This window comes from Otolemur garnettii, unplaced genomic scaffold (assembly GCF_000181295.1).
Source record: "Otolemur garnettii isolate 467f Iridium unplaced genomic scaffold, OtoGar3 scaffold00062, whole genome shotgun sequence".
NCBI classification, from domain to species: domain Eukaryota; kingdom Metazoa; phylum Chordata; class Mammalia; order Primates; family Galagidae; genus Otolemur; species Otolemur garnettii.
The window spans coordinates 1875183-1886439 of record NW_003852457.1 but is presented as its reverse complement, the minus strand read 5'-3'; the positions used below and the strand labels follow the sequence as shown (position 1 = coordinate 1886439).

The window sequence follows — 11257 nt, the reverse complement described above, 5'->3', positions numbered from 1 at the left end:
TGGTGGTGATGGCTCCTTGGCCCCTCCTGGACTCCAGACTGAGACACCTGTCTCAGTTCTATCAAGGACCAGCTCTGCGACATTGAACAAATCACTCATCTTCAGTGACATTAATAGATCAAAGATCACACCCCCACCCCCCATCTGAGGCCACATCTTACGAAGGTCTTCAGGAGAGCCCCCACGTTTATCCCAGGCAGCCTCCTCCAAACCGCCAAGCAGCCAGCTCTTCAAAGAGAAAAATGCACATAAAAAGAAGGGCTGCTTCTATTCTCTGGACACACTCCAGGGCCTGCACAGGGCATTCCACAAAACAAAATCTTAAAATGAGTAAATTGATAAAGACCTTTCCAGTTGAGAACTGTCAACTTTGGCCTAGAGAATCTGAGGTTCGCAGACTCCTTCGAAGGCCCTGAGTTTTAGACGAAGGGGGGGTTTCAACAAGGGGTGTAGCATTAAAGTGCATGCACAGCCTTCTCAGAGGAGTCTTGAGTGCTCCTGTGGTTCAGCCCAGTGGCCAAGATAGCGTTCGGGTGCTGTCTCTTAAGAAATCCTCTCGGTCTACTCTTTCTAGGGAGCAAAGCCTCCTTTCTGGGAGATGCCGCCGCGGCCTTGAGACAGGCCCGTGAACGTGCTCCTTCTGAGTAGTACAGCCAAAGTCCATTTCCGTCCAAGAGCCATGAACTTCCAGCTTACGGAAAGGGGGAATGGGAGGATGGGTGGATGGGTGATTTGTAGAAATGGCAGAGATGGTAATGAGGGAAATTAAAGTCCCCTCTGGGAAGTGGGAGGTCAAACTGTCCTTTATTCCTGCCACCCTAAGGCCCTCCTATGTACTATATTCTACAAGCTAAACTGCTCTCATGAGGTTAGCAGCTCTTCCCTTGGGGGCAATCCCCTATTCAGTGTGAGGAAGAACTTCTTTACTGCTCAGACAAAATTGTCCCCTGAGATCGGCAAGTTCCCAGTAGACCAAGACACAGATCCTTGCCTCTAAACTCTTCCTGAGACCAACATGAACTTTCTCCTATTTACAAATAAATGCAACTAGAGACACTCTTTCTTGAAATATATATATGAATTTTAATGAGGAACGCCCTGTCATGTCTCATTAGGAAAATAAACCACATCCACATACTAATGCCCATTCTCTTCCAAGCATTCCAAAACTGTAATTCTTATTCATGCAGGCAGACGCCGCACAGAACTGCCATCAGTGAGAGGGAATACACTCTGTGGTTCCAACAACTTTCCAGTTTCTCCTGACAATTCCAGTTTCATGGTAAATTGTTGGAAGTGGAGATGATGAAATTAAAAAGTTTTCGATAAATTAATAGTGTTGACTTTTGATTATTCCACTGTTACTTTTGTTTTCTTGTGTTGATAATGGCATATCAGTTTAATGAAGTGTGTGTTTGTTAAAAATGTTTGAACTGGCAAGCCTAAAAGGATCCAGGTTCACTTGTCTGCCCACTCCCTAAAAAAAGTTAATTTAGAACCTAGCATTTAAAAAATATAATCAGGACATATCTGGGATAAGGACTGTCTGTGAAACGTGCTTGATTTGGCAACACAATACATCAAAAACCTCATGGTGCTTTTCTGTTTTTTTCAATTTGGTGGGGGGTGGTTTTTTTCTTTTTCTTTTTCATTTGGAGGCAGCCAAAGCAGGCTAAGGCATAATCGTGTAATGGGAAAGAAAACTTGCTACTACTTTCTATTTTGTCACATTACACGCACACACAAGCACACACACTCTCACACCACACAGGCACAGTCATGCAGTCCTGGGGGGAGGAGTCCAGTCAGAGACCCCTGTGGGGGGCAGTGCAGACTCCCAGCTAGGTGTGACTTTGGGCTGGGGATCTCTCCGCTCTGCCTCTGTGGTCTTGGGAAAGCCACCGCAGAGGTGGGCAGGTCGGGAGATATAAGGCATGCTCTTGGGGGCAGAAGGGAAGACATCCAGCTTCACGCTCAGAGGCGAGTTTCCAAGGAGGACGGGCCTTTCTCTTCCCTTTGGCCTGCTCTGTCTAGCTAAAGAGGTGGGGAGAAAATGAGACCAAGAGACCAAGAAAGGAGAGAAAGAAATGATGACAATAATAATAAAGGATAATAATAAATAAATAAGAAAGAAAAGACGAGTTGGACCGGTGGAACTGAATGTCGACCATGACAATGACTTTCCTGCCGCCCTCCCAAGCCTAAATAGACTTGCGGCGTCTCATCAGCCTGTTGTGGTCGTTAAAGCTGTGCAGCCCGGGAGAGACGGAGCTAATGGGGGATGGAAAGAGGCCGTGTTTTAATGTGCTTGGAGAGATCTCCTCCATCTGGAAAGAGATGGGTTGTAAGGAATTGGGGGGCTTGGCACTGTTGGAGTTCTGCGGCACCTCCACCTCCTCAGGGGGGTCACCACCAGCATCCCGCGGGCGGTAGCACGAGCAGGTGCACACAGACAGCAGATCTGCGATGTTCGCCTTGTACCTGGACCTGGCCGACCGTCGCTCCCTGCGGCCACGGCCGCCGGGGCGCTCTCCATTTCCCTCGGGTAGGGCTGCTCTGCCTTCAAGGTCCTGCTCCTCTTCATCGCCATTCATGGTCAAGAAGCGGAGAACCACCAGGTTGAGGAAAGCCCCGATGACCGTCAGCCCCACCAGGATGTACATGAAGCTGAAGGCCACGTAGAGCGGCTTTCTCTGCAGAGCCCCCTTGCTCTGCAGGGCTACGTAGTCCCCGAACCCGATGGTGGTCAAGGTGATAAAGCAGTAGTAGTAGGCGTGGAAGAAGCTCCACTCCTCGCACTGGGAGAAGGCGGCGGCCCCGATGCACAGCGTGCCCATGCAGGAGAAGAAGCCGACGGTCACCATGTTCTCCATGGACACCTCGGTGTTGCGCATGCCGCAGCACTTCTTAATGCGCTTCAGCAGGTAGCGCACGAAGGTGTTCATGCGCTCGCCCAGGCTCTGGAACATGACCAGCGTCAGCGGGATGCCCAGCACGGCATAGAACATGCAGAAGGCCTTGCCTGCGTCAGTGCCAGGGGCAGCATGTCCGTAACCTGGGGGGATGAGAAGGACAGGAAAAACAGGTGAGCAGAGGGCTCAGGGTGGGCATGCATGCCGGACATTCTGGTGTATGTGGGAGGGGAGTCAGGGCATGCCCAGGTCCCGGAGGGAGGGGAAGAAAACCAGGGAGAACCAATCAGAAGAGTCAGCAGGGAAGAAAACCAGGGAGAACCAATCAGAAGAGTCAGCAGGGAAGAAAACCAGGGAGAACCAATCAGAAAGAGTCAGCAGGGAAGAAAACCAGGGAGAACCAATCAGAAAGAGTCAGCAGTGGGTTACGCTCAGCTGTTATCCCAGCACTCTGGGAGGTGGGTCCTCAGGAGTTCAAGACCAGACTGAGCTAGAGCAAGACCCCATCTCTAATAAAAATAGAAAAATTAGCCAGGCATGGTGACTGGTGCCTGTAGTTCCTGTTACCCAGGAAGTTGAGGCAGGAGGATTGTTTGAGCCCAAGAGTTGGAGGTTGCTGTGAGCTATGATGATACTATGGCACTCTACCTAGGATGACAGAATGAGACTCTGTCTCAAAAAAAAAAAAAAAGTCACATGAGGGTTGGGGCAGAATTGGGTGGGGCATTGCAGCAGGGGGAGAGAACAGGGGAGAACCAATAAAATATCCCTTGTGATTCGGTTTAGAGGGATTTGGGTGGCATCCCACTGTTGTCTCAGAGTAATGCTAAGTTTTTAAAGAAAGAACATATTCACTACTGAGGCACCAAGCCCAAGCGAGAAAATTATTCATGCCCACCATGGACTGCCACCAAGAATCAAGGAATTAGAATTCTGTCACATACCTGGCACTGTGCTAAATCTTTTCATTCTAACCTCAAAACAACCCTATAAAGCAGACATAATGGTGCCAACTCCACCAAGAAAACTAGCAGGGTGACTTGATTTCTTCAGATTTGGGATTTGAGCCCAGAGTTTCCAACCACCAAGAATGAGGCTTAAAAGCAGAGACTTTGAATCAAGAAAGGTAAGGGTGGAGTGAGATGTCAGTGCTGTGTGCACTATTCCCTGCACCTAGAAAGTGAGATATTTCTTTAATAAAGAAATATATAAATTTCTACCACTACATGGACGTAGCCTTAATGGAGGAAAGGAAACCATCCTTAACGGCCACATCAGTACTTCTGAAACTCTCTTTGTGACTCCATTGACCCTCTACCGCAGCTAAGTCAAGCCTGTTTCCTACATTCAAAATGAGGACCATGGTGCTGGAAGGGGGGGGTTGCAGAGCCCCCAGCCTGTCAGGGATAATGTCAGAGCCAGGGGAAAGCATGCCCAGTACGACAGAGGAACACAGGATTTGGTAGGTTCTAGTTCAAGTTCTGGGACAAATACTGCCCACAAAGAACCTGGATCATGGACAGTATTTGGACTGAGAAGTTAGAAGATAAGCCTGATCTTCCAACATCTAAACTCCTGTCCCATCAAGAAAGGTATCCTTAATGTGACCCTAAGCCACATGCTCATGATCACTTAACCAGCTGCATTACTGTGGGCTTCAGGTTTTTTGAATCTGTCATATGGGACAATAATAGTTCCCAGGTGGGACTGTTCTATGGCTCTGCTAAGACCAGACAGCACTTAGCCCTGGGCCTGATCCACAGTGGGGCCCCATCAGACCTCAAGACCTCCACCCCTACCATCACTATCTCTGCAGGAGGCCCCACTGACTGCTCCAGCCTATACTTCTCCACCAGGGCTTTCTCACTCAAGGCTCAGTCTGCCCGTGTCCCTCCCTCATGCATACCGGGCCAGACCCACTTGCCCCTGGACCAAACTCTCACTAGAGAAGTGACATCACACATTTGCCTATGAAAGGTCTTCTCACCCTCTCTGGCCCTTAATACCACTCCCCCAGATGCCACTGAGTTCTGTCCCCTCACAAGTCCCTTGGTCTTTACAAAAGGAGAGATGACATGACACGACAGTATTGGAGTCAGGCCAGAAAAAGTGGAGAGATCTACTGTGCGCTCTTTCCACTTTCCTATTGATGAAAACTGTCCAATCTGAAACCAAAGCCCTGCCTTGGTTGAAGTGGGAACTGAGCAGTGGGCATGCTTGGTCATACAGAGTGACTTAATGGACGCTGGAGAGACTCAGAAGGGGGAGGGTGGGAAGATGAGGGAAAATTACCTACTGGGTACAACATACACCCTGCAGGTGATGAGTATATTAAAGCCTTGACTTCACCACTATGCAATTCACCCATGTAACAAATACCATTTCTACTCCAGAAAGGTACTTAATTTTTTTAATCTTTTCCCATTTCAAATCACATTTTATTATTACCAAACATTTTCTTCATCATATTTTATATTAACACTATTCTAAAATTTCTCCTTTATATCTTTTGGGATTCAGGGAGGGTACAAAGAATTAGATTACACTGATTGCATTTGCCAGATAAAGTCCCTCTTATGTGTCCCACCTTTGAGAGATGTGCCATACACCATGACCCCCACTTCCCCTCCCTCTCCCCATCCCTCATTCCTCTAAACCCCCCCCTTGTATTAGCTCATCTACTGCCTTCATATTAGAATTGAGTACATTGGCTTCTTGCTTCTCCGTTCTTGTGATGCTTTACTAAGAAGAATGTGTTCCAACTCAATCCAGGTTAATACAAAATATGTAAAGTCTCCATCTTTTTAATGGCTGAATAGTATTCCATGGTATACACATACCACAGCTTGTTAATCCATTCCTGGGTTGGTGGGCGTTTAAGCTACTTAATTTTAAAAAACCTTATTCAAACAAAACAGAGAGGAACAAAGGTTAGACTAAAGCTTTGAGGATATGTAAGATGATATCAGAAGGTACAAAATTGAAAGACACAAACTGACAGATTCAAAAAATTCAGTGAACCGCAAGCAAGATAAACACAAAGAAAACTGCACCCAGGGTCAAACTGCTCAAAGTCAAAGAATCTTGAAAGCATCCAGAGAGAAACCACACCTCACATCCGAGGCACAGCAACTTTACCCTGCTTCCTTCTAGTTATAAATGATGGAGGCCAGGAAATAGTGGGATCCTAACCTTAAAGAGTGCAGAGACAAGACTGGTAACCTCGAATTCTAGATCCAAAGAAAATATCCTTAGACTGAGGAAAGACATTTTCAGATTAAATAAAACCAGACTTCGTTACCAGTAGATCTGAACCACATGATTACTGAAGGAAGCTCATCTGCCTGGGAAGGCTACCAGATGGAAACTTGGGGCTTCAGCAAAGAGTCTACCTCAGGAAACAGGGTAAATATAAAAGACAAAGGACAGGAGTTCCACTACCTCTCTGCATAGCTCACCTGTGCAGCTGATGCCAAGACAGATGGTTGCTGGAGAATGACAATAGATTGTTGCAAACTTAATAAATAGTAATGCTAACAGTTCCAGATGTGATATATTTACTGGAGGAAATCAACATTTTCTGGCCCCAAACCTGCATACCAGATTTGTCGTCCCCACATCCTGCTAGTAAAGATCAGAAGCGATTTTTCTTCAAGTGGCCTGGACAGTAAGTAGCACAGAAGGAGGGAGCTCTGGTGAGTCACCCTGTAGACGGTTTCATCTGATTGGCCTGCCCTGCCCCACCAGCCCCCTGGCCCTGCCCTTCCCTAGCTCACAGCACTCATCACCCCCACCCTCCAGCCTGTAGACGTCCACTGCCCTTGCCATGAGGTTCAGACCTCTCAAGGAGCACGGGTGAGAGGTGATCCTGGCAATCTCCCCAGCCCACAGGTGTCTAGGGCCAGACTGACTGCCCAACATGGAAGGAGATGGCCATGCAAGTATTTGGACATCGAAATTTGCTGCCAGAAGAGTGAAATATGTGTGCAGGACATGCAAGGTTTTGTGCTGGCAGGAATTAAAATAGGTGCAAATCCCATCAAAGCATGACTTGGGTGGCTCTGAGAAGGGGCTCGCTGGACATAGGAGCTGCCTGACCCAGATGCCCCTGGCTGGCACCCTGCTGAATCCTGTGCAGGCATCCCACGCACCCACCCACAGGTGCCTGCCCTGCTCAAGCCCTCAAATGAGCTCAGAATGATTAAGACCCAGGTGCGACAAACACCAGGAGGAAAGTGATTCATGGGCTCCACAGGGACAGAGGTGGGGCAGAAGGGACTAAGCAGGCTTCCGGGCAAGAAATCAGCAGGTCCAAGTTCTGACTCTGGCTCTATCTCCCACTTACCAACCATAACCTTGGGCAAGCCATCTTGCATTCTCTAAGCCTCGACTTTCTCTTCTATAAATGTGAAATGAAGCAGCCTCAGTTACACAGCACATCACAGGGGCTGTCCAGTCTCAAGTCCCCTTCTTTGCAGTACAACAGACCCCAGTCTCTATTTGGTGTCATCACACAGGCTGGGTCTCCCACTCAGTCTGAGAGGGGAGTGGTGCTTCTGATGAGCTCTGACTGAGGCACTAGCCAAGCCCTGAACCAGGGAGGTTTTTGTCCTTTCCTGCCAGGATGTGAGGTCCGGAGCCACTGCAGTCATTTCCACAACATGAGGATGAGCCCCAATCACAGAGGAGAATACCCTTGATCTCAGAGCCATGGAGCCCTACAGAAGACATTTACCTGTCCAAGAGTAAGCCCCTACTTACACCCAAATCTTTTAGCCCCAGCCAGTGTTTTGACCACTAGCGTTTAGCATTCAACCAAGAGTATGTTTTGTAATACCTAAACGTGACTACCAATGATAAATAACAGTTTTGTTAACAAAGCATTTTTTGATTCACATTTCCTGGCATCTCATGCTTAGAAGCTGCCTCAGCTCTGTCTAAGGGAGGTGGGCTGGGATGGTGACCAGACTCTGGGCAGACCCTGGCCAGCTGGGAAGCTGGGTCCTCCACAGAGCAGATGCACCCGATCCCAATACCCAGGATGTAGACCAGAATGACTCAGTTTTCTGAGTTTTAAAGAAAAGCTAGAAATTAGAAATATAGATTTTTAAAATGTCCTATCTAATTAGTGTCTAATTAAACATCCTAAACCACGGCACAGGCCAGACAAAATAGGACAAAATAGACTATCTGTGCGTCAAAAACAGAGGTTACACCTGCTCCAGAAATGGTGAAAGGGAGGAGAGAGAATGACAGAAGAGACATGGGGTGGGGCAGTGGGACACCCACAGAAACCCCATGGCTCCCATCCTGCTCACTTTTTCTCCATCCTTGTTAGGTTGCTGAGACAGGGGTCCCCAGCTGGCCCCATTTCACAGATGAGCAAAGTAGCAAGATGGCTTCACACACAGCACCAGGGAGCCCCACAACCTACTAACCAGGGTCACTCTGGGTCATTCACAGCCCCTGGACCCAAGCACATACATGGAGATGCACAGGATCTCTGTCCCAGGCCCTTGCTTACCCCATACAGGCAGGGCCTGTCACTCACGTCCTCGTAGCCATTCAGAAATGAGGGCCCCAAGTCCCAAGCCTTTGGCTGTTCTCGGAGCCACTAGAGGCCCTGAGGACTAGCTTGTTCAACATTTGGCCCTCTGCTCCCTAAAGGAAAGTCTGGCAGATTTGGTGTTTTATTTAATGAGAGCAATTTCCTCATATAATTTGTTATTAATTTCCAAAAAGAACTTCAGTTCCCTTTTGATTTCCCTTCATTTTATGCCTTAAGGGGAAAAAGAGACTAAATATTTGATTTTTTTTAAAACATTCCAGTTTGCGAAGCACAAATTTCCAACAACAGGTCTTTTTCCTCTCCCGTTCTGTGTGGAACCAGCCTTGGGTGAGGATCCTGCCTTAGCAGAGCCCTAAAGGCCCTTCCCACACCTATCCCTTCTCCCCCTTCCTGAAGAGGGCCAGGAAAGCCAAGGGGAGGGGATGAGCAGGGAGGAGTCCCCATACTCACACCACCCACCCCAGCAGGGCACCCACCCCTGGGCTGCTGAGTGTGCATGGCTCACCCTCTCTGTGGCTCACAGCTCTCCCCTCTCTTCCCCTCTCTGGGGGCATGGGGGACAGTGACTGAGACAGTGGGCACAGACTGGGGGGGAACCACAGAAGGCTGGGATCACATTCCCCCGAAGGGGCTGGGGGTCGTTCATGCACCAAATAAGTTTGCCTTTGAAAGAGGCTCATAGAAAATGTGGGGGGACTAGTGGCAATGACAGGAAAAGCCCCTGGCCTTCCTGGTTTCCAGGCAGCTCACAGGAAGGGCTTTGGGACCGGTCACCGCAGGTGCAAGGGTGCCCTCTGGCGGGGGCTTGGGCCACCAAAGAAACGCTGATGTGGGCACAGGGGCCACCCGCCATCTCCTCCTGGGACGGCAGCCAAGACCCAGGCATCTTTGGCCGGCTGACAGTCTCCCGTCTCTTTCATAGAGGGGTGAGTGTCACATGGTGAGTGTTTTCTGTCAAACTACCCCCAATCGATGACATTTCAGCATTGACAAAATATAACAAATGATAAGGGCCCGGAACTGAGCTAAAATGTTTCACACTCCTTAATTCACCTAGGGGTGGCGCCCTTTGCAAGGCAGGTGGTAATTTCTCTGCAGGGAAAGTGAAAAACACTCACCCTGCACCCTTGGGCAAAGCGTCTTTCCCAGCTCCCAAGTGAGATCCTAAACCACGTTATCAGCCACCCAAGTGGCCAAGGTGTGGTGGCAGGCACGGTGGCCACACCTTTCCAATGCTCATGAGAAGTGGGGGTTTTCCTTCAGACCTTCTCCATCCCTTTCCAGCAAAATCCCCTCCGTCTTGTCCCTTTACTCACCTACCTTCCTCACTAGTAAATAAATCCTCTCTCACACACACCCAAAACAACAGCACAAGAAAATGTGAGAAAACGAACCTGTATTTAAGAACAAAATGCATAGGAAAATATATATAATGGTTGGCTTTTGAAAAGTTCATGGGAGAATAAGAAAATTTAAAACCAAGCTAGGTCCTAATCCCCACTCATTAAGGGTTGAGTGGTACATTTAGCTTTAAAGCAGTAAAACCAAGTGAAAAATGTTAAATCTCAGGCTTTGTTTCTGTGGGGGCCTTTCTCAGAAGTGCGGGAAAGGGAGCAGGTGCACTTAGACCAGCAGTTCCACCAGATCAGAAGAGCAAGAGCCTCGAATGCCAAGTTACTCAAGCTCTAAGTTCCAGCCACACCTGACCAGGTGAGAGCACCGGCCCCCCACCCAGGCTTTGTTCAGACTGCTGCTGCCCCTCCACAGGACAGATCGCTCCCCTCTCTCTGGGCCCTGCTCCAATGCCACCATCTGCAGGAAGGTACTCTGCCCCTAGCTCTGCACACACAGGGACCTAAGTGCCATGGGCAGCTCTCACCTGTGAAACAAGTATGAGTCAGCCCGGAGATAAGCTGGGGCAAGGAGCCACATTAAAGGGGGTTGTGTTTGTGACTTCTAAGGCCTGGCTTCCCAGACTTGGACATCTGCATGGACAAGGTCACCTGGGGTCTCACTGCAATGCAGGTTCTGTATCAGGAGGGACTCTGCACCCCTAACAAATAGTTAGGTGATGCAGACCCCAAGGACCCTGCACCATGCAGGCTGGGACGGGTGTGTGGCCTTGCTCTAAGCTCTAGCTGCTACAGCTGAAGCCATTTCACGTTCACAATAGCATCAGCGAGGACTGGAGGGCAGCAACTTTGCTCCCAGGGCCTCTACACTGAGAAAGCTCATTTTGTTTCAAAGCAACAGAAGCAGGTAGGTTATAGCAGAGACTGAAGGTGTCCACCCACTATGACCCCTCCTGCTCCTGGACACACAGCTGGGCCACAGAGTTCATTGCAAGCAGAGTGGCCCATATGACTCAGCCACAGCCAGCAGGGGCCCAGCTCAGACCCTCCTCCTGATTCTCTCTTGCTTCTCACTTTCCCTCTCTTCCCCCCTGTCTCCCTCCCTCTCTTTCCCTCTTCCTGTCTCTCTCCCCTTCCCTTCTCTTCCCCTCTTCCTCTCCCCTCTCCCTTTCTGCCTCTCTCTTCCCCTCTCTTCCCCTCTGTCTCCCTCCCCCATCTCCCACCCTACTTTCTGTCTCTCTCTCCCCTCTTCCCCTACCTTTCCCTCTGTCTCCCTCCTCTCCCCCCTTTCTGTCTCTGTCTCTCTCTCCTTTCCTCCCCCATCTTTCCCTCTGTCTCCCTCCTCTCCCCCCTTTCTGTCTCTGTCTCTCTCTCCTTTCCTCCCCCCATCTTTCCCTCTGTCTCCCTCCTCTCCCCCCTTTCTG

General features: G+C 49.3%; 1 protein-coding gene across 1 annotated transcript in view; it reads right to left on the bottom strand.

Moving 5' to 3' along the window:
* Positions 1-2201: 2201 nt before the first annotated feature.
* The window catches only part of KCNK9 (potassium two pore domain channel subfamily K member 9), a 48705-nt gene continuing 39649 nt past the window's right edge, over positions 2202-11257 (bottom strand). The window contains exon 2 of the mRNA XM_003792856.2: positions 2202-3055. Coding sequence (XP_003792904.1) covers positions 2202-3055 — 854 coding nt within the window. The remainder of the gene's footprint in view (positions 3056-11257) is intronic.